General features: G+C 43.1%; 2 protein-coding genes across 8 annotated transcripts in view; one reads left to right on the top strand and one right to left on the bottom strand.

The window, feature by feature from the left end:
* kif16ba (kinesin family member 16Ba) overlaps nt 1-20,600 on the bottom strand; it is a 23,149-nt gene extending 2,549 nt beyond the window's left edge. Inside the window, exons 1-26 of one of the 6 annotated variants that reach the window (XM_079159182.1) lie at nt 20,260-20,600; nt 17,727-17,796; nt 17,484-17,597; nt 16,851-16,967; nt 15,618-15,715; nt 15,173-15,282; nt 14,784-14,926; nt 13,913-14,081; nt 13,678-13,809; nt 13,232-13,407; nt 12,874-12,939; nt 12,643-12,702; nt 11,496-11,615; nt 11,143-11,194; nt 10,408-10,545; nt 10,156-10,238; nt 9,975-10,063; nt 8,295-8,348; nt 6,596-7,942; nt 6,315-6,473; nt 6,012-6,120; nt 5,264-5,311; nt 4,891-4,938; nt 1,221-1,343; nt 217-306; nt 44-127 (exon numbers count right to left, since the gene is read on the bottom strand). In XM_079159182.1, the coding sequence (XP_079015308.1) occupies nt 44-127; nt 217-306; nt 1,221-1,343; nt 4,891-4,938; nt 5,264-5,311; nt 6,012-6,120; nt 6,315-6,473; nt 6,596-7,942; nt 8,295-8,348; nt 9,975-10,063; nt 10,156-10,238; nt 10,408-10,545; nt 11,143-11,194; nt 11,496-11,615; nt 12,643-12,702; nt 12,874-12,939; nt 13,232-13,407; nt 13,678-13,809; nt 13,913-14,081; nt 14,784-14,926; nt 15,173-15,282; nt 15,618-15,715; nt 16,851-16,967; nt 17,484-17,597; nt 17,727-17,796; nt 20,260-20,306 (3,846 nt within the window). In that variant the 5' untranslated portion in view covers nt 20,307-20,600. The other 5 variants (XM_079159183.1, XM_079159180.1, XM_079159181.1 and 2 more) reach the window with 5 other exon arrangements.
* On the top strand, nt 19,439-26,299 carry snrpb2 (small nuclear ribonucleoprotein polypeptide B2). Of its 2 annotated transcripts, none has more exons than XM_079159187.1 (7): nt 19,439-19,570; nt 22,932-23,003; nt 23,197-23,369; nt 23,450-23,587; nt 25,426-25,461; nt 25,751-25,839; nt 25,935-26,299. In XM_079159187.1, the coding sequence occupies exons 2-7, from the start codon at nt 22,940-22,942 to the stop codon at nt 26,092-26,094; spliced, it is 660 nt and encodes a 219-aa protein (XP_079015313.1). In that variant the 5' UTR covers nt 19,439-19,570; nt 22,932-22,939; the 3' UTR covers nt 26,095-26,299. The 2 variants fall into 2 exon arrangements, with proteins under 2 accessions (XP_079015313.1, XP_079015312.1); XM_079159186.1 differs by lacking the exon at nt 19,439-19,570 and adding an exon at nt 21,900-21,951.

Genomic DNA, 26,299 nt, shown 5'->3' with positions numbered 1-26,299 from the left:
TAGTCTCTCGTGTGTGAATAAAACCGTATTTCAAATGTCTGACCTCCAAGTGGTTCCGGCGTTCAGCGACCATCCGCTCGTCTCGGTTTCCAAACAGTTTCTTGGGAGGGAACTCGAGAGCTGCCAGCTAAAGCACAGACCAGGACGTCACACACACTTCAGGGACACCGGTGAAGCGTTTCAACGGAGAAAACAGATGCAACGGTTTGAGCTCACCTCTGGGTATTTTAATTTGAGGCTCCTGTGCATTTCCCGGAAGCGACTGTAGCGTCTGAACACGGCCCACATCTCATCCACCACAGTGATCTGATCAAAGAGAGAGAAAACCTTTGATGCAGAGATCAAAACTCAGGACACACTTTTACACTCAAAGCTTCCGCTGTACGAACTCAGCTCTGATGCTTTATAATCTTTGTGTACAACAAAAAAAAGATCCAAAAAAGGCTCTCACACAACGAGCAACTAAACCTGAACACCTCCACAATCGCACAACATCGGAATACAATGTATCCCAGTACAATACAATCTTAAACTATGACCTCAATAATAAACAAATAGCGAATAAAGTGACCACTAAGGAAAGTAACTCAATAACTGTACTGAAGTACAATTGTTTTTTTCTCCATTTTACGCTACTTTACACTACATAAAGGGGGAATATTGTACTTTTTACTGAACTACATTTATTTTAAAGCTTTAGTTGTTTTGCAGATTCAGATTATTAACACAAAATAAAACAATAAAAATAATCCGTTATGATGCAGCATTATAGATTACGCTACCCAGCAGTATATCAAGTACTTAAATGTTTCTCTATCAGCTACAACATTAAAGTGATCAACAATTGTAATCCATTTATATTTTATACATTATTCTGAAGTGGGCCATTCTGCATGGGGAGTATTTTCTAACACAATTTCATAATTGTGCTTCAGTAAATAGTTCAACACAGGACCTTTTATTTGTGACAGTGTATTTCCACACCGTGGTAATATTTACTGAAGTTAAACATCTGAATACACAGAGTGCAACCTGAATTTGAATGCAAATTTGTATAATATTTAACATATTATCCATCCCGACACATTTGGTTTAAAATGGATTATTCTAAAATAGATAGTAGATAAAAAAACTAACATCAAATAAAGCCAGAGAGAGATGGATGATGAAAAACGAGACCGACGATAACGAGGAAGATGAAGACGGCGGAGTGAGCTCACCTTCACCTCGAACTCAAAGTGCTCGTCCTTCCCCTGCCCGCGGAGAACGTAGCGAGGAATGCTGATTTTAACGGGCTCCTGAAGGCCGTCGCAGCTCGTCCCGAGAGGACGGCCGACCAGGTGCTGCAGAAGAAGTCACCGGGAGGACGGGGAGAAGACAGAAACACAGAAGAAGAAAGATGGTGGAGGGTAAAGGGTTGACTCAGAAAAGAAATCACAATCATTGTCATGAACTTGATTTGAGAATGATTAACTACGATTGGCAACAGTCAATAGGAATCACAGAAAGTTCAATCTTTATTATCTTGTTAAAACAATTAACATGTTCTCACTGTACATTTGCTGACACATTAAACATTATTACTTTAATACTATTTCATCTGTAATCACTTCAAATCATGACAAATCCTCCCGTTTTCTTCAAGACATCAAATCACATCATTTTTATCGAAATACAAGCTGCTAAATTTTAGACCAAACCGCGAATAATCATAATGTTCCCTTTAAACCAAATACGACAAAAAAATACAAACAAGAATAATAATCAAGAATCGTCAACATGACTAAAAACAAACAAGTGGTTTGAACTTTCCTAAATACATAGAAACTGATTATATTAATTTATTCATTAAGACTACATATAAACGAGAGAAATTACAGCTAACACACTTCACATCAACATGATCTGTGCGTCTTCATCTCAAAAGACAATCTTTAGTATCTTTACATTTGACAAACAGACGTTTTAAATATGTTAGAAAATATTCTAAAAATACTTGCAGATGCGTCCATTTTACTTTGGTACGATGATGAATCACCTTTTAAGACACAGGTAAGTACGTTGCATTTGTGACTGAATACAGGTAAAACTGCCTTTTGGTGAGTTACTCATGTAGACAGATGATTAATCAACATCACCGCTTCTGAGGTAGAACCAAAAGATAACTTCCAGGAATCGCTCGGACGACTGCGATCAGAGACGGAGGGCACTTCGGTCGAGCATCGCCTGAACTCCATCCTCTTCACTCGAGTTTGTGGTTTGTGAGTTGTGAACGTGATATCGACCACGAGGCAGCTGTCATTCGTCTTCACAAACAGGCATCTGATATCTGAACGCTTGCGGAGTTCGAGTCCCCGAAACTGGGGCTGGACGGGGACCAGACTGGAGCCCCGCGGCACCGGGTGAAAGACGCCGTCCTCCTGGAGAAGAGCCATGTGAGTGTCCGTCAGCAGGAACTGAAAAATGGCATCCGAATGCACGCGGGTAGAGTTCTTGACTTTGACGCTGGTGTAGAGCAGAGGACAAACGTGTGCCAGAGAAGGTTTGCCAGGACCGTCCATGTTCCCGTGGACGATGTAGAGCAGGTCTGCGAGGACCCGCTTGAATCTGGAGGTGACGTGAAGGCCGTAGTCCAGGAAGATGTCAGGAACGATCGACGTCCAATCCAGAGAGAGGACCATGAGGTCACCAGAGAGTAACGGGTGATCTTCAGTCCCTTCAGGGAAGTTTTCAGGAGAAAGAAGCTTCAGTAAAGCTTTGCAGAACTCCTGAGTGAGCTCTCTGCTGTGGGTAAAAACGACCAAGACGGGGTCTTCGGTGCAGCCAATTAGGCGAACGTGCTGCCCTGCCAAACTAATCTGGACCTTCTTGATTTCCAGGAGATTAAAATGGTGACGAATAGCTACGGTGTCATCTGAATTTGTTCCACTTGACAGCACTATTATGTCCTTTTCTGACAAAAGCAAGCATCCAGGATTTGGGATCGGCTGCTTAATGTTCGCAGTTTGGAGCCAGAAGATACTCACAAGCTTGTTGACTTTTGCTCGAGGGGTCAGAGATTCCAACTTTTCCAGCATCATCTGGGATGAAAGCGACTGTAGCTGAGACAAGGCTGGAGGCAGCTGGACCAGCCTCTGATAAAACACTTCAGCACATGTGTTTTTGAGAGACAACACAGAACCTTCAGGCCATCCCGTGACGCCCGGGATCGCAGACGTTCCGCAAATCTGAGGAAGACTAAGGGTGCAATCCTTTGACGGATCAACCAATGCGACTTTGTTTTCTGGAAGGATGCAAGGTTCTGGCTCCGGTTTGAGCTGCATTCGATGAATCAGTGGCAGCTCCTTGGATATCATGGTCACATACTGAGAGAGCACAACCTTCATATCATCCATTTGTACATTTCGAATTATGTCCCGTGTGCCCTGTAGCCTTCTACCAGCGTCTTTGTACGCTTCGGACAGCTTTCCAGTAAAATACCCCAAAGCAAAGCCCCCGTTGGCTGCCACTTTATCAGTTTCTGTGCCCGTCTCTTTTTTTATTTGACCAGTAACGGATTCCTTTGACTCCTGCTTGAAATCCACGCAACCATCGACAGAGTTCTGCAACTTTGACGACTGATCATTGGAAAGTTCTGCATCATTTACCATCCCTGCGTCACATGTTTGGTGCTTGCTTGCTGCATCTTCAGCCTTTTTATCATCACTGGGAACACGGCAGGCAGAACTGTTTCTTCTTCCATCAATTCTGTTGGTCTCTGAGTTTGCAGATGTGCCACACATCTTGTGCTGACCAACGCCAAAACGACCAAGTTCGCAAACATCTCGGTCCACTTCTCCTGGAGGGATACTCGCTCCTCTTTGCCGCCAATAGTTTTTTTCACCATCTTTGTAAGGCACTTCAGCTGTGGATTCTAGTTTGTCTTCTCTGTGAATCTTTAAGAGGTTGTACTCTGGTTCTTCCAACATGTTTTCCTGGACGTGAAGAGGGGATTTTGCCTCGAGGATCGGGGCAGGCAGCAAGCTAGACCTCAACCCGCAGGCTTTCTGTGTGCACAAGGGGGGAGTCCATGACTACATCGTCAAGAAGGACGTGAAGCCTCTTTGAATAACACTGAAGTCCATAATCCACCCCATTGAGAATTAGAGTTCCTCCATCACCAGGTGCACAGGTGAGTTGTAAGTGATTCAAAATTAACATTGTGAAGAGGTTTGGCATGCAAATTAGGATGACAAGTGTACAAAAATAACTTCTTCTTGAAAACCTTCTAAATTCTAATGGCAAAGGCAAGGCAGCATTTGAAAATAGTTATTATGAGGATCTATTGCTGTGACTAGACGGATGGTCTTTACAGATCTACATTTAGTTTGTAGGTTTCTGGCTCAAACTAAAAAATAAGGCATCTGCAAATACTGTTTCACCATGTTTGATCCCACTTCGTCTGAACTGAAGGACTGTGAGCTGAAATATTACGTTTTCGATCATTTCAAGGTGTTTTGTTGTCTGTTCACTCTACGTTCCATGCATCAGTAGAACGGGCTTCCTTCCTTCCTTCGGGTCTTACAATAATAATGAACAGAGTCGCCAAATTTTCAAGACCAACACGAGTCACAAATAATAGATTAGAAAAAATGCATCCGTCTGTGCACTCCTGTGTTTGGTAAAATTAACAATATAAAATAGAAACCGCATTCATAATTTCTGTTAAAATTACATTGAATTTGTATAATTATGAGGAATCATGCTCAGATTTTTCTTGTGTAATTGTTTCCATGCATATAAGCGATAAAAGACAATTTGTTTATACAATGCAAAGATACAGAACCTCCATTGTAAAATTGATTATTGAATTATTATAATCCCAAAACTACAATAAGATTCTGGTCTTACCTCATATTTAACCCTCCTGGGATTAATGTTTTGAAGCTTTTCATCATCCTGAAAAACAATGAAACTTAACATCAACTCTCAGTCTCATTACATATCAAACACTATTAATTCTTCATCTGCAACATATCAAGCATTTTGTAAATGAATAACCCAAAGTTGCAAATTATACTTTATGATGACAGGAGAGAGGGAATAATCAAACAAAACCAGGAGACATTATAAACCAGGTGGAGAAGAACCCAATTTAAAAGAGCTACAAACCAAACGGATCGATAGAAGTGTGAATGAGTCGATCCATAACCGTATTTGGGAGAGTCATGCAGATCACAGAGCGGGGAAAGTCTCATACAGAGCAGGATGATCCCGGTCTTACCTCATCTGTTAATCTAACAGAGCTACAGTCAAAAGATTCTTCCTCCTCCTGCAGGGTTAAAGAGCTGAATATCAGTTCTACACAGAAAGACGCTTCGACTCGCAATCCGTCACTGGATCTGCTGGATTTCTTTGTTCTCGCTTTGCTTTTAAACAGCAAAATACACATTTTAGAGTAAAGCTAATAAGTGTTAAGACCGTGTTGTTGTTTTTTCGCGTCTGACCCGTTACAGCCCTTGTTTTTATTCACAATGACATAAAAACAGAGACTAACGGCAACGTCTCGCTCCTGAGAAGCTGAAACCAGAAAATGTTTGCTTGAAATATGACTTTGAACTATTTATTGATGATCTAAATAGCTGGCGATTCATGTTCTACCAGAGTCTGGATGTGCTGAAAGAGTGAAGGCGACAGAATCAGCTTTATTGGCCGAGTATGCGAACACACCTACAGGGAGTTTGACTCACACCAACACCAACACATAGCTGAAGGTAGGTAGGTGGGATTTATATTTACAGGGACAAGAAGGTGTTTGAACTGTAAAAATATCACCTATATCGGAGTGGATGTTTTAATGTATGACTGATGTTAAGTGTTCATCAGAGTGAAGGTCTGTGGGGAGAAACTGTTCTTGAGTCAGCTGGTTGGGTAAACAACAACAACAACAACAACAACAACAACAGAACTCAGCAGCACCTCACAGGTCAAACAAAGTGAGAAAGTAAAGAAGTGTGAGGGACATTTCTTACCCTGAGCGAGTCGCAGGACAGAGAAAGATCCACGTTGCTGCTGCTGCCATTGAGAAGATTCATCTTGCGTAACCTTCTTTGGACTTCCTCTTCAATGTACGCATTTATCCTACAACCAATAAGAATGATGAAGCACCCAACGTTAGTTTTACAGCTTCTGGCTATCGGATAAACGGTGTAGTTTTGGCGATTGTTTGAAGAAAACATGCTTTTCCATCCCGCTGGCGGGTTTTGGGGTCCAGAGGGTTAATGTTTGTGGGACAAAGACATGAACGCAGCAGAGCACACTGAGTAAAGGCGTACCTGTCGTCTGACAGCGGCAGCAGAGGGTTCAGACTCTGCATGTGGCTGACCGGCGAGCTGCTGTGACTCGTCTTCTCATCGTTGCTGACGGAGTGAGTCCTGTTGTTCTCCTCCCCCTCGCTGATCCTCCGTCTCAGCTTCTGGATCTCCCGCTCAACTCTGGAGAGAAGTGGAAACATCATGTATTTATTATATATATATATATATATATATATATATATATATATCTATATTATATCTATATCTATCTATATATCTTTTGCTTTCTTAAAGGCTCTGACCTCTGCTGGTCCAGGTTCTTGATGGCCGAGCTCTTGTGTCTTTGCTCCTCGGTGTCGGGCTCCAGGGAGACGCTGCGCCTCAGGGCCGAGTGCCTCCTCTCCAGCCGGGCCACCGCCTGCTCCATCGCCTCCCTCTGCTGCTTCTCCTTGGACTCCAGGATCTCCTTCTCCTTCCTCCTCACCTTCTCCTCCTGCCGCGCCACGTTGGCCGTGAACTCGTAGGTCTCCTGGAGCTGCTGGAGCTGCTGGGCGCCGTGCCAGTGGAGGTTCAGTTTCTCCTCCTTGTCCTCCAGCTCCTTCTCCACCTGGAACAGCGTGTTGTCGAGCCCCGGTGGGCTGTCGCAGTTCCCGTTGCTGCCGCCGCCGCTGCGCTCCAGCATCTCCGCGGCTCTCTGCTTCTCCTCGGCCAGCGCGGGGAGAAGGCCGTCGGCCACGCTGGCCAGTTGGCGCTCCTTAAACTGCAGTCTTTGCTCCGCCTGTTTGACCAGCTGCTCCTCCTGGCAGACAGCCGTGGCGTCCTGCGCCCCTCTCTCCTGCGTCTCCTTCAGCTGCTGATGTCGCTCTTTGAGGCCATGGGTGAGGTGCAGCAGTGTATTGCGCTCGGCGGCGACCTCTTTCTCCAGGCGCTCCCTCTGCTGCCGGAGCCCCTCCTCCAGCCGGCCCAGTTCCTTCACCTGCGCCTCCTTGAAGTCCGTGTATCGTGCCTGGGCGGATCTCGCCTCCTCGCCGGCATCCTCCACATCTGGCCGCTCAGCAGTCTCTTTGGCGCGGAGGAGTGCTTCTCTGATCTCAGCCAGGGCTCGGCGTTCCTCCTCCAGGCGGCCGGCGTCCTCCCGGGTCAGCAGGGTGGTGGCTGCCTCGTGTTTCTCCCTCAGCTGCTCCTCCAGCCGCCCCACCAGGCTCAGCTGCTCTCGCTCCTGCTCCTCCAGCCGCCGCCGCTCGGTCTCCAGACGAACCTTCTGCTCCTCGCGCTCCCTCTTCAGTCTCTCCAGCTCGCGGTAGATCTCGGTCTGCTCGGCAGCCTCCAGCTGCCGCCGCTGCTCCTCGTCCGGCTGCTCCTCGTCCTGCTGCTCCTCTGCTTCCTCCTCCGGCTGCTGTTTCCTCTGCTGGAGGTCCTCCCCCTGGATCTCCGAGCGTCTCTCCTCCTCAAAGCGCTCCTTCTCGGCCAGGAAGTCTTGCAGGCGGCTCTCGATGTCCTGGCTGCGGCGGCGGAGGCTCTCCTCCTGATGGAGGATCCGCTGCTGCACCTCCTCAGACTCCTTACGCTGACTCTCCACCTCCTGCTGGAGGAGCTCCAGCTCTGCCTTCTCACTCTGGTGCTTTGCCTCCATCTCTTTGATCAGCCTCCTACAGCAACAACAACAAAAGTGGGGCATGTTTTTACATATAATGTAACATTATGACATCTTAACAGTTTTTTTCTTGGTGATGACTTGAGCTTCAAAAGTATTCCTGAATTGTATTTATGTATTCTTTAAAAGGTGGCATCTGGTTAAATACTCATAACATTTCATATCTTCTGCTGACAACTCTAACTGGACAAAAAGTGATTATATCAATTGAATTTATTGAGTTTTTAAAAAGGTTATTTAAATCTTTAAACTGTAAATTAGATTAGAAAGGATTCAGATGTAATGCAGGGTACAGGTGTGATGTACGAGCGCGTCAAGTCTCTCAGTAACTTTTGAGACTCTCGTACCTTTTCAGCTCCAGTTTTTCCAGCTCTTCTCGCTGCTGTCTCTCAAACTCCAGCCTGAAAACAGGAAAACCTTCATCACCTTGTTGATTTACTCTCATAAAAAACAAAAAAACATACACACACACTCAACAACATTCAACACCACAACTAGTAAAGTGCATTAAGTGAAAGTAGCATCAACACAAAATGACTTCAAATGAAATGCCAGGCGATGTGACGAGAAGCAACGAAACATTCTCTACTCTCAGACGTCAAAATGGAGACAGAAGCAGTAAGATGGCGAGCAAAATAATAAAAAAATAATAATAATAATACAATGAGGGTTTAGGGTTGAGAGACTTGACATGTCAACAAATGTCTTTGTGTCAAAGACGGGACAGTTAGACAGGAAGTGGACGGCTGAGTCTACCTGAGGAAGACGGGGCCCTTCTCAGTGAAGAGACTGTCAACAGGACGGGGTTGACAAGAGTTAATTCACTAACAGAGAGAGTGCACAGATGAAAGGAAAATAATAATCTAACACGACACACTGCTGCCTACAAAGAGAGAGGACACCAACCAAACACAGCTCTCTTTACATTTGTGCAAAAATGAATCCTTGAAATCACTTAATTTATATTCAACAGCAGTTAAACAGATTACACGGAGAACAAACGGCTCAAGTTCATGAACAATGTTTAACAATTAGAGGAATTTGTCCTGAAGGTGGCACTAAAGGTAAACTCATGTAGTGTCCACAATGGAGGTGGTTCATCCTCTTGGGAGCATGAATACTCTCAGTCGGTGGCGGTAGAGGAAAGGAAAACATTTCAGTAAATCGTCATTCTCACAATATATACGGCTGCCATTATTCTAGACTTCTGTTGTTGTCAACAAATCTCATGTTCAGACCAAAACCAACAACACTTTGACTTCCTGTCTGTGGCTCTTCGCGCCAAGACCGGTGTTGCAAAATTAAAGAAACTCTTGATTGACACGTCAGACCCCAGGAAAGCCTCAACAGCAACATTTCAGGGGGGGGTCTCTAAAATGATATGACCATTATTTGTCACTTGCATTTGTCATTAAAATGTCTCTTAAAAGTTTACATCGTTCAAACTGCAAAAACATTTATTCACAAATATGAATAGTGAGTGCGAGAGGTGCTAATTGGACCCCCCCCCCCCCCCCCCCCCCCCTTTCGGACAAATTTGATCGGGTGCATTTTGTGAGAACCTGAATTAAGGCGGGACGTCGTCCCTGCTCTTTTTGGGTACCAGGACGGCAATGAGAAGAAGCCAAGCCGAGGTCTGCATGCGTGTGCGGTTAGCGGGAGAGAGGCGAGTGTGTGCTGTGCGCATGTTCTGTTGTGGTGTAGTTTTGTGTGAGCGGCCTTATTATTAAGCCTTAGTGATGTGTATGCAAAGTGTGTTCAGCCTAGTTGGCCTGCATCCATGACATCTTGTATATTGTGAATCTGAGTATCACTAAAGCATATTGGTGGAGCGATCTGTCACATATCTGTGAATCCTGAACTTTGAATGGATGCAGATAAACTAACACGATCAGAAGCCGAACATCAGCTCTGGAAACAGGAGAATCTACGTCCTGGAGGGGCTTTGATGCAGAGGGGAGATGCGCTGCAGGGTCTGAGCTGATAACCACATGCAGCTGATGTTATTAGTGAATTCATGCGCTCACCCGGGGTTGTAGAGCATCACGGTGGACAGGCTTTCACAGGACTTGGACAGATCCGTCATAGAGAGGCTGAATGTAGAGAGCAGGCCACTCTGAAAGGTTAAAGGTCGACAGCATTACCGTCTCAACCTGAGAGCAGGTTTCCTTCAAGGTCTCTAAAGAGGTTAGAGGTGTGGAGTCTAACCTTTCGTTTCTCCCTCAGCTTGGCCGCCTCCTTCGGATGGTTGAACCGAAACATGTTTGTTCTGCCGAGCAGAATAACAGCACCTGGAAACAACAACACAAACAACAGAAACTGAAAGCTGTCCAGGACAGATTCCTCTTTCACCCTGTGAGGATTTAAACATGTGCTCGTGTTTCACAGCGAGTGCAGCTTTAAACAGAAGTGACTTTAAGACGACTGATGTCAGAGGTTTCTTGATTTCGTGGCTCTCACCTTGGTTGAGCCGCGACGACTCCGTCACCTGAACTCCGTTGACTGAACACTGAGCTCTGCCGAGCGGCACCAGAGTCACTTTACCGTTCTGGTTCTGAAACATACAGTGTTCACTCTCCAGGTCCAGACCGTGCAGGACTGCAGGAGGACGAAACAACACATGAATGCTACTCTCTGCACAGCAACAATAGTCAGTTACAGAGCTCCTCCGTAAAAGAAGAGATAAGAATATTCTTAATAGGAAAACAAAATAAAAAGCTCTCGTGAAAGAGTAAATATACAGCTCAAGCTGCTCTATAAATAAAACGGTCTGTGCCGCTGTGTGTGTGTGTGTGTGTGAGATGTAAAACCATCATGCTGCACATGTGTGTTAATCTGTCAACAAAATCAGTTTTATGACACTGATCAGTTTCGACCGGTGGCCGATCGATCGGTGCATCTGTAACTTTAAGTGGGTCATGAACTATATTTAAGAAGTTAGTTTTATTATAGTTTCTCCATCAGAGGATAAAAACATCTTTTGGGGAAAAGAAAAAACATTGTTTTACTTTTATAAAACGACTACTGAAACATGAGAAGTACGTAAAATAATGTTTTCTTTATTTTAACTCTGCTTTCCTGTGATTTATGTGATGAGCCTGTATAAAAAGGCTTTTCTTGTTTGTTAACACGGTTTGTGTTTCTCTTCCCCTGCAGCTTGTTAAAAGTAAAAACAGGCTCATATGACAAACTCACTGATGTCCTGCTCTGTGGACGCGTCCTCTCGGCCCAGGTACGTCCGTCCCTCCTGAGGTTTAGAAAGAAGAAGTTTAGAAGTCGCTCGCAAACAGAAGGACACTTCATTGTGCTCGGGTAAATTCATTTTCAATTTGTGATTACTGGGTGTACTTTGCCGTTTCCAATCTTTTTCTGAAGTGGAAATGTTTTAAGTTTTGTTTCTTGCAATTTCCTCCTTTTTAGTTTTTGACCCTGAAGAAGCTGAAGACTAGAATAAAACACTTTCTTCCGTCCAGATCTAAGCAGATACGACACTGATACTAACTGTTAAAGTTATGTCTCGTATATAAGTGCTTCAGGTGACCTCTGACCTTTAGATGGTACAGGATGATGCCGGTGCTGAGGAGGTCGTCGTCGATGCCGATGAGGTGAGGCAGCTCGGAGTCCAACACGACACCGATGCCCTCTTTCCTCAGAGCGAGAGTCTCCTCCTGCAGACGCCACAATCAGGTTTATTCATGACGGCCACAACAGAGAGAACGAGAGACAAGAAAAGGTAAAGAATCAGGAACATCAAGTAGAAATAGAAAATGAGAAATATGTTAAATATATTCGTTTTAGAATGAGTGTTTAAGACGAAGAGGATAAGAATGCTCAAAATATCGACTAAAGAATGTGCAATGTGAAAATAATCACAGCACGTTTGCAAAAACGTTCATTAATGTAACGCATTGAGTTTGATTTAGAGACTTCTATAAAAAAATGACTTTCTATCATATTTGCTCAGACTGTCACTCTATCCTGACAGCAGTACGTGAGACAGATAATCTGTGAAACACACACACACACACACACACACACACACACACACACACACACACACACACACACACACACACACACACACACACCTTTAAAGCAGCTGTCAATCACCGCTGGTGAAGCTCATGAACTCCAATCCACTAGCTGTGTTGAGCGGTAAAATAAGGAATTTAGTTTGTTTTGGGCTCGACTGACGGCTGCCGGGTCACAAAATGTCTCCTTTTACAGCTAAACAGAACAATAAAACATGTTTCTGTAAACATTTGGGGCCATGCAGTGACAGCATCTTGATTGATATTTAAATCAGTCCTGCCTAGTTCGACAGGTTGATCGTAGTTCACCAGCATTGATGCGTTCGAGACTCGAGATTGGTTGTTTTTATTTGGGGGCGCGGTGGAATCCAGCAAATGCTGCTCGGAGCACTAAAAGGAGGCAGAGGAATCATTTACGAATGTGACCACAAACTGCAGCTATAATTTCACAAAAACAAGCAAACTTGTGCACAAAGAAAACAATGATTAGCCAGGAAAAAATGTGTTTAGGAGACAAATGAAGACCAAATTAAAAAGCTAAATCTACACATTATGTGAAACTTTCCCCACTACGCACACACAAGCAGAGATTTTTGGTGCTTTCACCATGTTTAAGTCAGACAGTCCACAAACGGTGAGCAACGTGAAGGATGAACAAGCGGACCTTGAGAATGTTCTGTGTCTCGTTCCATTTGTTGGTCCACTCTTTGGTCAGCTCCAGGACCTGCAAACACAAAAACACAAATAGAAACCCGACAGAAACCACCAGGTAACGTTTACCTCTTCAGCACAGATCAACTTATGCAAAGCCACATTTCCAGTTTACTAAAACGTCAAATAAAAAAGGTGCAGTTTGCTGCGGCAGTCGTCACAGTGAGGCAAACGTTAAACTCACTCTGGCTTCGTTCTGGTGCAGTTTCTCCTCCATACTCAGAGCAGTGGGCGAATCCAGCAGAGCAATCTGACACAGAAACAGAAAAAAAGGGTCAGAAACACTTTGACCGGGTTGTATTAGTGACTTCAATGTGATTAGAATAATCATGACGGCTCAAGCTCAGTTTCAGCCAGTAGGAAACATTCTATGATCCGTGTTTATCGTCGCTCTCCTTCAAACTGCTTCATCTTCTTCCATTTTCATCTTTTTGTTTAATACCGTGCCTAAATGTGAAGGCAGAGACGGATGCTGTGACAGCAGCAGAGTGAGACCTCCGCCCGACCCGCTGTAGCCGCGTATCCGTCAGCGTTGTGTATACCTGGTTGCCCTGAATCAGCAGAGTCTTCAGTCGGGCGATTTCGGCGCGCAGTTCTCTGATCAGCCTGACGTTGCAGTCCTCGTTGATGGTGGGCTTGTTGATGATGTTCTTGGCTCGGTTAGCGTAGCGCAGGGTGCTGAGCGTCTCGCCGTAGTTCACGTCGGCGGGGGAAACGGCTGCGAAGAAAAGGCCGCTTTTGAATTTGAAATGGATACAGGAAGTGTTAACAGAATGAGAAAACAAGGAGGCTTCATACTCAAATATGACCGGGTCTATTTATCAAACAGAGGAAGTTAGAAATAAAGGCCAGTCTCTAATAGAAGCCTGCTATAATAATATAAGAAAAGCCCGGTGGCCTCTGCAGCTGAGGTAAATAAAGGCCCCGAACACTATTTGAGAATTGACATGACTTGTTTTGGAAGGTTTTAAATGTCTGTGAGTCTCACTGGCTATCATGATGGTCTTGGAGTTGCCGCCCAGACTGTCTTTCAGCAGCCACGTGAGCACCGAGTCTCTGTAGGGAACGAACACCGCCCTCCTCTTCAGGTTGGTGTTCACGCCGTCCTGCGTCATGTCAGCTGGAGCAGAAACAGGAAACAGACCCTTCAGTCAGCAAACATTGTGAACTGAAACACACACGTTGAGATACACGTTGAGGGCTTCAAGATATCCGTTTCTGACCGAGAGCAGAGATGACGTTGCCGAGAGTGACCAGAGACTTGTTGATGTTTCCTCCTTCCTTCAGCCGGACGCCTGTCGCTCCGGTGGCGTCGGCTCGCTCGCTGCCGGCCAGATCGACCAGGTGGATCTTACTGACCGTCTCACTGGGCATCTCTGCATCGAACTTGGCCTGAGGGAGGGAGGGGGAGAGAGAGAGAGAGAGAGAGAGAGAGAGAGAGAGAGAGAGAGAGAGAGAGAGAGAGAGAGAGAGAGAGAGAGAGAGAGAGAGAGAGAGAGAGAGAGAGAGAGAGAGAGAGAGAGGTGTTGAGTGATACGAGATGAAATCATGGCTCATTTCAGTAGAAAATCCTCTGAATTTTTGAGTTTATTTCATACAAAAACACTGTACGTAAAATGATCTTACAGCAAGAATATTAGTATGAAAATCCTCCACACTGATCTACTTTTTGATAACATCTGGAGTTTTATTTTGGTGAAAATCAGAAACAACAATAACAAGCTCCGGTTGAAAGACTTTTTTTTCTTTTAAAAAATCTGATATTTTAGAAAAATACTGAAGTTATGATCTGAAACTTCAGTCAAAACAAATGAGACTTTTTTTTTTAAATCTTAGCATTTCCACCAATGAAAGGAAGAGGTTTGTTTTTAGGATGTTAGATAAATAGCTTATTGCCAACAACCTGCACCACAGTTCTTATAACTGTGGTTCTTCTTGGACACAAACATGTTCCATGTTGTCTGTTCGAGTCAATTGTCCCAAACACAGAAAACTTTCCCAAAAGGTTAAAGCACTTATATTCAGTGAATCATCCAAAACAAACCCTCTGTGGAGAAATGATTTACGGTCTGAAGTCAGTGAATTCTTTCTGACCTGTGTGAAGTTGAGGGTGAAGATGGCGTGCGAGCGGCTGCTGACGTCGTTCATGCCGGTGCTGGCGGTGGTGCGGTTGATGTTTCCGGCCTCCATCAGCTCCTCCACGTCGCTGTAGTTCTGCACCAGGTGTTTGGACAGATCTGAGACCAGGAGTTTACAGGATGTCGACACGTGAACAAAACGCTGAGAAAACATGATTATGTGGGTACGCAATCACCTAAAACTACTACAAGACTGTCATACACACACACATTTTCCCTTTACCACTCCTGAAAAACACAGTAAAACTGAAATGAAACCAGGATAAACAAAAACTGGATTATTACACAGAATCGTTTGCAGATAAAACTGTAAACAAGAAGGATTCTCCAGCAGTGCAGTCTCACCTTCTACATACGGTCCGTCTTTCGGGTGCTCCCTGACTCTGAGGTTGTAGGTCTGAGTGGATTTCCTCCTCAGCAGGTCTCTCACCCTCTCGTTGTAGATCTCCAGGTAGCTGAAAAGCATAAACCAGAGGAAAACACGGCTGCAATCACAACTTAGTCCTCTGTATCGCAAGTTTGCTCTCTTACAATCATCACTTTTGTTCTATCTGTGTTAGTAAACCCAAACACGAGCTGGAGTCGCTACCCGCTCTCTGTCAACGTGGGAAGAGCAAGAGGAAAGATGAAGGACACCGTTATCTACGGCTAAAACAATGGCTTGTGTATAACAAATATATCAGTGGATTTAGATCTAACGAGATGCTTCTGTTTCGGTGCTATTGAAGTCTGCTCACTGAGAGCTGGCGCAGACGTGGAAAAGATAAACAGTCCGGCCGGTCCGGCTCACCTGACTTCCGTACGAAACGAAGCTTCATCCCATCGAGACGCCGCGGCGATACGACTGAACAAACCTTCACAGAACCTCGGGATCAGACCTGCGTCCCCCTAAAATAACAACAACAATAACAACAACAACACACAAAGTTCAGACTTAGAAACACACAGGCTCAAAGGTGTATGAGGTTTAGTGAGAGAGAGGTGAGAACAACGCGCATTTATAAGTCGTGATAAAATGATTATGTACGAGTTGCATGAATGTGAAGCAGGAAAAGGTCAGCAGCATGTTAAAGACGTGTTTTACGAAACATATTTTTATATATTCTTCTGCATCATGTCTTGTCTTTCCTCCCTCCTGTGAAGGATCTTGTCGATGTTGTTCTATACGTGTGTTTGCTCTCCTCTCACATCTCTGCAGACCAGTGTTATCTCAGAGGAGCCGGCTGCAGGTTTATCATTGACAGCGCGGCTGCTGATCGATCAGATAAGATCAAATAATAAGACCCGACGTGGCCGCGTCTGGAGTCGGACTCGTCTCCCTGAGGACGGACAGATCATGTGACCTGCTGACACTTCAAACATGTCAGCTGAGGTCATGTCCTCTATTACTTTTACACATTTGGAGAGGTGGGGGGGGTTCCATTTGTAAATTAAAGACATAGAAAAGAGGTTATTTTAAGGTCTGGCTCTAGAGTTTTAGATTTTTAAGCTCACAATAAAAACATAAATGAAGCGTTGGTTTATGATGAAATGATTTACATCTTCAGGAGGAACCAAAGACAGGAAGTCAAAGTATTGAGAGACGGACCAACACATTGTTGAAACAAATAAAACATCACCGGCTTTATCCTATAACTGCGTACGTAAAATTTAAATACTTTAAACGTGTCTGGTCTAATGTTTCGGAGGTGTGTTGGGACACTAGCTCATGATGTCCAGTAGAGCAAACAAATAGTAAATCAATTAATCGTGGAAGTTATTTTTCATCAATGTGATGATTTTCTTTTCTTTCTCTTATAAATAACAGTAAACTGAAGTTCAAACACCGTGGCCTCCAAGTCGTGAAAGACATGTTTCACTATTACACCTCATAGACTTAATGATTTATAGAGAAAGTAATCAACAGATCAACCGATAAACTGGACCGGAGCCTTCGGTGATGAGTTCAGCTGAGCAGACGGATCAATAGTTGGGACTGTGACTCTGATCTCTCTGTGTGTGAGATGTGTCTAGTTAGTCTCACCGGATTCCCCATCATGGTGTAGGACTTCCCCGAGCCGGTCTGACCGTAGGCGAAGACGCAGGCGTTGTAGCCCTCGAACGCCGCCCGCAGCACGTCTGAGCCCAGATCTTTGAAAACCTGCAAATGAAAACGAGAAAATTAAAAAAAAAAACTTTTTCTTTTTCAACGTGTTAACGCTTTAAAACATTTCTCTCCAGGTTTGAGACTCGCATGACTCGGTATTGATGTTGCAGAGCTGTAATGTGATACGTCAGAGCTCAGTAAACACACACAGAGACTAACAGCAACGAGCTGCGTAGACCGAGAAACCCAAATCCAAAGCTCTTTATATCAATAATCCCCCAAAAAGAACAAGAGGAGATTTGCAAGGCAGGATTGTGGAAATGAGCCAGATTAACCCTGTGAACCCCAGGATGGCATCTGTATATGATATCTAATATAAGAACCATGTTGGTCGGTCACTGTTCAAAAACAAATTACTGAGAAAATGATTTCCATTTGGGATAAACGTGTTCGTGCGTTTCGGCACCACAGTTCCCGTCATGCTTGAAGTTGTTAAAAATACAACATGACAGTAAATGTGTTAAAAGATGCTTAAAACCTGCTGAGTAAACACAAACAGCTGCTCTTCACCTTTTCCTGGGAGACGAAGGTGGAGCTCTTAGAGTCCGTGGAGTCGTAGGAGAAGTCGTACGTGAACGTTTTGGTTCGATCCCTCGTGGAGTCGGCCGCGATGCCGTCGGGGATCTTTGGAGGAGACGACATTAAAACAAGACACAGATTCAGCTCCGCGGCGTTACGATCGTAGTCCGCCTGAATCACATACGGAGGGAACAGTTTTCTTCTTTTGGGAGATTAAAAAGATTAAAAAGGTACCTTGAGGTTGGTGATGGAGGTTTTGGTTCCCTCCATCCTGATGATGGATTTTGCGGTCAAGTCCTTCTCCCTGAAACAGATCAATAATGTTTATGTAAGAAGTGAACACTGGACAGACTTCAGGTCAGCGTTCAGAGACTCTTTTGGAAAAAAACGTATCTAGAATCTGTTCATGTGGGAATTAATCAACCAACCGTTTACCAAAAATACCAAAATAAATAGATTCCTTGTCTGGAATCGGGACGGACCCAACGATATTCTTCAGTTCTACGATAAATATTCATGTTTCCATCATCACCGATGAGACACTGATGACCGTCAGGAGACTAACCCATATACCAGGTATAAACATACAGCTGAATGGACATAATAGATATATTTATATGCTGGTTATATGGTTATATTGTTATATAGTTAAATAGCAGCCTTGTTGTCCTTGTGTTTAGCTGTTTGTTCATTTGCATCTGTCCTGTTCTTGAAATGTGTCCAAGTACAGCGAGAGTACCAGAGTACCAGAGTCACATTTCTTTATGTCCACATACTTGTTGTTGTTGTTGTTGTTGTTACTGAATCATTTGTGCTGAAGCTCCATCAAACTGGAGAAACGTGTTTCAATCGCTTCAGACGTTTAAAACCATGTTCAATATCACCAGCTGTTTACACTGTAACACAGGTAAACATAAATAAACTACATCCAACTGTGAGCTTACTGTAGACGTCCGATCATTTATTTTACTCACACACTTCTCTGTGATAGATATGTGTAAAACATAATAGATGTAATACACAATATGTGTAAAACATAATGTGTGTAAAACATAATGTGTGTAATACATAATGTGTGTAAACAGGAAACTCTTGCCTCCAAACTACAACTTCAAATATACTTCCAACAGGCTGAACGAGACTCTGCTGTATTGTGATGTTGAATGAAACCACATGACTGAACATGAATTGTGTGAGCAGGGCGACATGTTTGCTTAGTATAATTATCCGTCTCCACCCCGGTTTGTTCTCAGGCTCAACAACACCCTTCACGTCAGATTGAAAGCAGAAACAGAAGCAGAAACGCGTCGCGTTGAATCGGCATCAACTGTGTTTATAAGCAGACATGAAGGCGTCTGTTGTCTGTTGTCTGTTGTCAACACAATAACTGAACATTACGTAACACCGTGTGCTCTCATTGTGACCGCGTCACAAAATGGAGACACGGAAATGTGTTTTATTATTATTTAATATCACATACTTGTTAATATCAGTTACTAATGGTTTGGTCTATAAAATGTCACAAAGTAGTGAAAACCAGTACAACAAAAACAACAACAACAACAACGATTAACTTAAAAAGATTAAATTTACTTTCATAGAAGATGAAGAAAATCACATTTAAGACCAATCGATTATTGACTCAATCATTCTTACGGGTATTTAATTTTGATAAATTGTTGCAATTCATTATTAGAGGAATTAAATTATTCGTTGACTAATCATCATCATCACTAAAAATCATTGTTATCCGAACAATACAAAGCGCTTAATGGTTCCAGCTTCTTCTCTTTTTGTAACCGGTTTACATTTGGTATTATTTTGTGCGTCTGTGTATTAAATACAGTTTGTGTAGCGAACATAATGTGTCTGGAGCGAAGTGTGAAGCGTCTGAACATGTGTCTGCTTTCTCATCTTTATTCTCAAACCAGCTGCACCGGCTCTGCCTCTCAGGGACCAGAGGTGGAATGTAACTCAGTACATTTACTTAAGTACACATTTGAGGTACTTGTACTTTACTTGAGTATTTCTACTTTCTGCAACTTTAGCCTATATTTCTCCTCCACTACATCTCAGAGGTAAATATTGTACTTTATACTACATTTGTCTGACAGCTCCAGATGAGCTGATGTTGAATGTTTGTGATGAACTGAAGGATGAAATGTTCCTTCATGTGTTGATAAAATCCTCCTACTTCTTCAGATTAATAAACTCTTTAAAAAGACTCTTGGATCAGCTGGAAAATGCTTCATAACAAACCTGAAAATGTTTATATTTGATTTGAATATAAGATGCTCTTATAGAATATGATGCATTGATGTAGAACAGTGTATAAATACATCTACACCAGTAAAATGCAGCATACACATTAATGCAGCAGTGATACAGAAACATAAAATAGTAAAATACTGACACTTTTACTGCACAATTTATACTTTTACTTTCCATACTTTAAGTACACAGTGCAGATAATATGTAGGTACTTTTATATGTATGTTCACAGTGTGGTAGCAGTACTTTCACTTCAGTAAATACTTCTTCCACCGCTGCTCTGATCTCACCCTGCAGGCTAATAACTCTCTCTTTAAATGAAAATATAACGTCATTGTTACAGTCTCAAATAGTGTTGCTGAGTCCATGCATGTGATTTAAACACCATGATCCCAGAGGCTACATCTGTATGAGCTCAGTTAGCAACAATAACAACATTCTGACATTATACCTGCAGAAAGATTAAAAAACAACCGCGTTATTGTCCGAAACTCACCGTCTGTCCATGGGCCTGACCCGGACAGCCACCCGAACCGATGCCATTGCGCATGTCCGTCCGGTCCAGTTAAGTTAGTAAGTTAGCCTCGAGCTAATTAAGCTAACAGGCTAACCCGCTAGCATGAGCCACAGCGGGATAAAGAGGGCAAAAGTCTGCGCAGAGACGACCGACCGACTGCACACGAACATGCACAAATGGACAGATAGTGAGGAGAGAGAGGGGGAGAGGGGGATGGAGGGAGAGAGGGAGAGAGAGCGAGAGAGAGAGGGAGAGAGGGAGGGTCAACCCCGTGGACAGGTGTTATCGTTGTCCGGTGACACAATCTGTTGAGTAGCACGTTAGCCTGTTAGCTTTCATATGACACAAAAAAGAAGCGAAGTAACGGCGAAGCATCAGCTGATGAAAACATTACATCTGTACAGAAGCCCGGAGAGGCCAAAATACACACTACTGACGGTTGAAGGAAAAGGACACATATAGTATATATTTATTTATTCTTCTTAGCATATATATTTAGCATATATATATATATATTATATATATATACATATTTAGATATATATTTAGAGAGAGGGAGGGAGAGAGAGAGACAGAGAGATGCATATATAGATATATGGTCGACTAATCAATTGTTTTGGTTGACCAATTTATTTGATTGATTATTGATATCAATTTGGATTTATACGTTATTGTTTCATGCTGATGACTTATTTCTAAGAAACTCAAGATTTGAAGTGGCGTTTCTGTTTGTTCTGATTCTTTGGGGAGTAACTCTGTTTTACATATCTGTAAATTAAGTCAACTAATCGATTAGTCGAGGGTTAGTTGACTAAGAATGTCTTTGGTCGAGGACAGTCCTAGTTCCCATGGTGTTGCATGATAAGAGAGAATATTTTTGAAACTTTTTGCTTTCTAGTCCAGAAACGCGCCATTGACTCTCGATCATTATTGAACCACATCGGTGTAACTGGGCTCTAGATATTGAGTTAGTCCGCTTCTCTTTGGGCCCTCTGAGGTCTACTCAGTGTTAGACTGTAGAAATTTAAACTGTGATTTGTCAGTCTATAGTGTGATCAGCTGATATTTCCTGACCCAATTCCAACAGTGCTAACCCTAAACTAACTTATTTATATTGTGCATTTTAAAGAAGAGCTTCACTACAACACCTGTTAATTCCAGAATAGTCATTATTGTGCACACAGAAACAGGAAGCTGTTCCAATTTAAATCTGCACACAGTTTACTGCTAAGCTTCCACTTTCTTTGACTAGTGATATTTATTCTCTTCTGATTCAACTGTTGCTCAGAAGGATCTCTTTCTTCCCTTTCAATTGTCAGTCGGGTTTTGTTCTCCACGTCCAAAACAAACCCTTTGTACAAAATACCATCTGTTAGTTACGATGACTCTTTACAGCCTAAAAGCATGAAAGACCTTTTAAAACATAGTAATCCTCTCTGGACCCAATAAAGCCTCTGTGGCCGGAGATAACACACTTTTCAACCATGTGAATTGTCGCTTGTAGTTGTCCTCCTGGCCTGCTGGTGGCGGTAAAGGTTCAAGTCATAGCTTGTAGTTGTCCTCCTGGCCTGCTGGTGGCGGTAGAGGTTAACGCTCGTTAAAGCAGCGGCAACTGTTACCGGCACCACCAGTGTGTTTCCTGTTTTATATGAGCAGTGTGGAGGGAGAGATGTGAGTTTAATATTTAATACAGTTTTGTCTTCATATAATCTGTCTGTAGTGTTACCGATTCCCCAGGTCAAGTGATGAATGCCTATGGATTGTGTTCATATTAGAGATCATTGTGTTAAAAACACAACGCGTAGTTAGCTAGCTTACCGCCGCTAGGCTATCATTGTGAATGAACGTAGCCTGCGTTAAGCTAACGTATGCTAACATTAGCCTAAACCGAGCCTTTAGCCTAACTAAAACGTAAAAAACACGTCAAATGGGAAATGATGGCATTAGTTATGAGGGACATGTCCAGCTAACATCTTGTTTTCATTGTATATATTGTGTATTTGCGTTGGAGAACAAAACGCTGAAAGAGACAAAGATCCTCTGAGCAACAGTTGAATAAGAACAGAAGAAATAATAAATCAAAATAACATCAACGAGTGTGCAGATTTAAATAAGAACAGCTTCTTGTTTCAGTGACAAGTGCACAATAATTCAGCCAATAACGAGCTGTGTTGCTCTTCTTTAAACGTCACAATAGAAGGTTAGTGTAGGGTTAGCACTACTGGAATATCAGCCGGACTGATTCATTTTAAACCTCTTCAAGCTAACACTGAGTAGACCTCAGAGGGCCCAAAGAGAAGCGGACTAACTCAATATCTAGAGCCCAGTTACACCGATGTGGTTCAATAATGATCGAGAGTCACTGACGCGTTTCTGGACTAGAAAACAAATTAAAAAATCCAAGTGTGGACATCGACTAAAAGGACGTTTTAATCATTCAATTCTTCTTCTTTTGGGGCCAAAACTATTTAAAATGTAAATAATACATTTGATGTTTGGATTTTTATAAGAAGCCGTTATTGAAGACAGAAGAAAAACATAAATAATATAACGTGATTCCAAACTTTTATACTTCAGTGAAGCTTGAAAATGTGTTTCAGCCGATGTAGACGTTGACATGCTTCTCTTGTTGCTCTCGTTGTTTTCGTCAGACACAAACATGGATATCCGACCAAACCACACCATCTACATCAACAATATCAATGATCGAGTCAAGAAAGAAGGTACGTGTGCATTTCTTCTTCTCTCCAAATAAGCAGTCGATATTATTTGATGAAAGAAGATGAAGCTAAATGTCAAACCGGCTCTTGTTATGCGACGACATTCTGCTGTTCTGTGTTTTTGTGACGTCGTTACTATATTCAAAGAGCAACATGGCAGATTTGTGTTGAGCTTCGTCTCGTCTTCCTCCTGCAGAGATGAAGCGTTCGCTCTACGCGCTCTTCTCGCAGTTCGGCCAGATAATCGACATCGTGGCCATGAAGACCATGAAGATGAGGGGACAGGCCTTCGTCGTCTTCAAAGAGCTCGCCGCGTCCACCAACGCACTGAGGCAACTTCAGGGCTTCCCCTTCTACAACAAGCCCATGGTAGGAATGACGGCGCCGTCCTCTCACCTCCGTGGGCAGTTTTTGGGGCTTTAGCTGACCCGTGTTGTGTTGTTCCTCAGAGGATACAGTACGCGAAGACGGACTCCGAGGTCATCGCGAAGGTGAAGGGAACGTACGGCGACAAGGAGAAGAAGAAGGACAAGAAGAAGAAAGCTCAGGAGCCGATGGCGGTCAGCTTACTAAAGAAACCAGCAGCGGTGAGTTTGTGTTTAAACATCAGTCACGTCATCGTTCTGTGTCTGGTTTAATGTCCCGAACACACATTTTAAATGATGAACAGCAGCTTTGTAAGTCTTAACTCATTCCGTACAGATCGATACTGCTGATCATTTCTCAAAGCAAAACTTTAAAATCTTAGAAAGAATCTTAAATTAAACTTTTACAGAATCATAACTGTGGAACAGTTTTTTTCCTCATAGCGGTGTTGAATACGACGAGATGTTCGTTATCCGATCATAACTCGGGAAAAATGACAAAACTGGAAAAAGTTATCAGTTACAGGGAACTCAAATACAACAGATTATTGTGTGTAAAGGCCTCTGAATGTTACTTGTAACAGTGTATTTGTACACGGTGATATTGCTACTTTTGCTGAAGTGAAAGATCAGAGTACTTCTTCAACCACCGCAAGTATTACATTTGATGCATCTGAAAATGAAAACACGAGGGAAAGGGCAACGCGGTGAATTCCTAAGCAGTAAAAACTTTAAAATAATGTAAAAAAACTTTAAATCTACTGCTATAGTACACGAACACTGTCTCACAGATACTTAAAGTCAGATTAAACAAATCTCCAGCAGCCCTCCACCCACAAGACGACACCGCTTCCTCCTCCGCTGAGGACTGATCACTGAACTTCACACATTACTGTCATTTAACAGGAAGACTGACGGCTGTAATTTAGAAAAGAAACGGGGAAAACAAGCAACAGCTGGAAGAAAGATTCCCAAAAACCTGTTTATTTCTCATGATTTGTCATTTTTATCGGCGTGTGATTGTAAATATGTCCGTAAGTAGAAGCAGAGGAAAGAGACACACACACACACACACACACACACACACACACACACACACACACACACACACACACACACACACACACACACACACACACACACACACACACACACACACACACACACACACACATTCTGTACCTCCAACAGTTTGGTGATGGAGGCAGAGCTGTGGAGCGATGCGGCTCTATAATCAGAACGGAGGCCGTCAACAGTTACTCACGATATGAAATGACTTCACTGCTTCTCGTACTGTGAATACTTTTATTTTGAAACCCAGGACCTAATGATTCAGTCTTTAAAAGCTTTTTCTAGTGTTTCCATTTTAAGACGGTAAGAAAATGTTCTAATCTAAGACATAAAATATTGCACAAGTTCAACAACGGGGATAAAATATAACGTATCAAATATGTATTTGTGTTAGGCAGGTGTGCAGTAATGTTTCAACATGATTTTTTTAACACCACGTGTGCTTTAACATTTCTTACATTAATTTAAAATCGTTCCAATCGTTCTACGTTTGAACATCACGACACACAGATCACGTAACATTGACAAGTTTCAAGTCAAAAGAGGATTTAGATAGAGCTGCTGATTTAAACTGAAAACAGTCTAGTATGTGGGGGACACTAAGCTGTGACCTGTCAATCATCGTGTAGCCCCGCCCTAAAGCATCCCCTGCTTTATGGTCTGTTTGACTCCAAATGGACCATCATTTACTAAATGAACATCATGCTGTATTGAAGAAGACTTGAAACTAGAGATTGAGACCATAAACTCATGTTTACAATGTTTACTGAGGTAATAAATCAAGAGAGAAGTAGTCATTTTCTCATAGACTTCTATACAACCAGAGGAGTCGCCCCCTGCTGGTCAGTAGAGAGAATGCCGTCTGCACTAATCCTGTTCTTAGTAAACTTCGTTCAAAGAAACGCGCCGTTCCGTACGAATGAAAGCAAACCGTAAATGTCTGATTTTTGCTCTTCCATGTTTTTCACTGTTGTGTTTTTTGCTTGCAGGGATCGGCAGCACCTGTGAACTCCAATGCAGCACAGGTAAGAAACCAAACACTGACTCTAGTCTAGAGCCTTTCACCGTTTTACGCTACCTCAAGGCCACCGTAGTTCTCCGACACGTAGGGGGCATTCAGTTAGATGTAATGTGAAACCGCACCACTAGATGCCACCAAATCCCACACTGTGCCTTTTTAATATAGAGCTGTTTTTAACTTGAACGCATGTTTTTCACATTATTTTGCCTTTCACTCATGATTTTCACGACACTTCAGTACTTGGAGTCCTTGTGTGTAAAGCTGAATGTGATGAGTCTCTGCTGTCTCCTCAGGTGCCGGACAACCCACCAAACTACATCCTGTTCCTCAACAACCTGCCCGAAGAGACCAATGAGATGATGCTCTCCATGCTGTTCAACCAGTGAGTCCACAGTCAGGACTTTGTCTTCTACGTTCTGTTCAGAAAACGTGCGTTGACCGTGTTGTGACTGTTTGTTTTTGAACAATCCTCTGCAGGTTTCCTGGTTTCAAAGAGGTGCGGCTCGTCCCGGGGAAACACGACATCTCGTTCGTGGAGTTTGAGAGCGACACGCAGGCGGGCGTGGCTAAAGACGCCCTGCAGGGCTTCAGAATCACAGCGACCTGCGCCATGAAGATCACATACGCCAAGAAGTAGCGTGGTCGTCTGTCTGGAGACTCAAAGACACTCTGAGCGGGAGGACCGGCCCTGGATTTCCCCTTGTGTTCCCACACAAATGCTTTTCATTTTTGTAAATGCTTTTATTTTTATTTTAAGTCCTCTGCCGTCGTTCATGAGGTCGAGCGAATAATCCCCGGCCAATCTTTTGTTTTGTAAAATAAAGGTCTTTTACATAATCGTT

This window comes from Pholis gunnellus (genome assembly GCF_910591455.1).
Source record: "Pholis gunnellus genome assembly, chromosome: 5".
NCBI classification, from domain to species: domain Eukaryota; kingdom Metazoa; phylum Chordata; class Actinopteri; order Perciformes; family Pholidae; genus Pholis; species Pholis gunnellus.
Note: the sequence above shows the minus strand (reverse complement) of the source record. Positions and strands in the feature narration are given on the sequence as shown.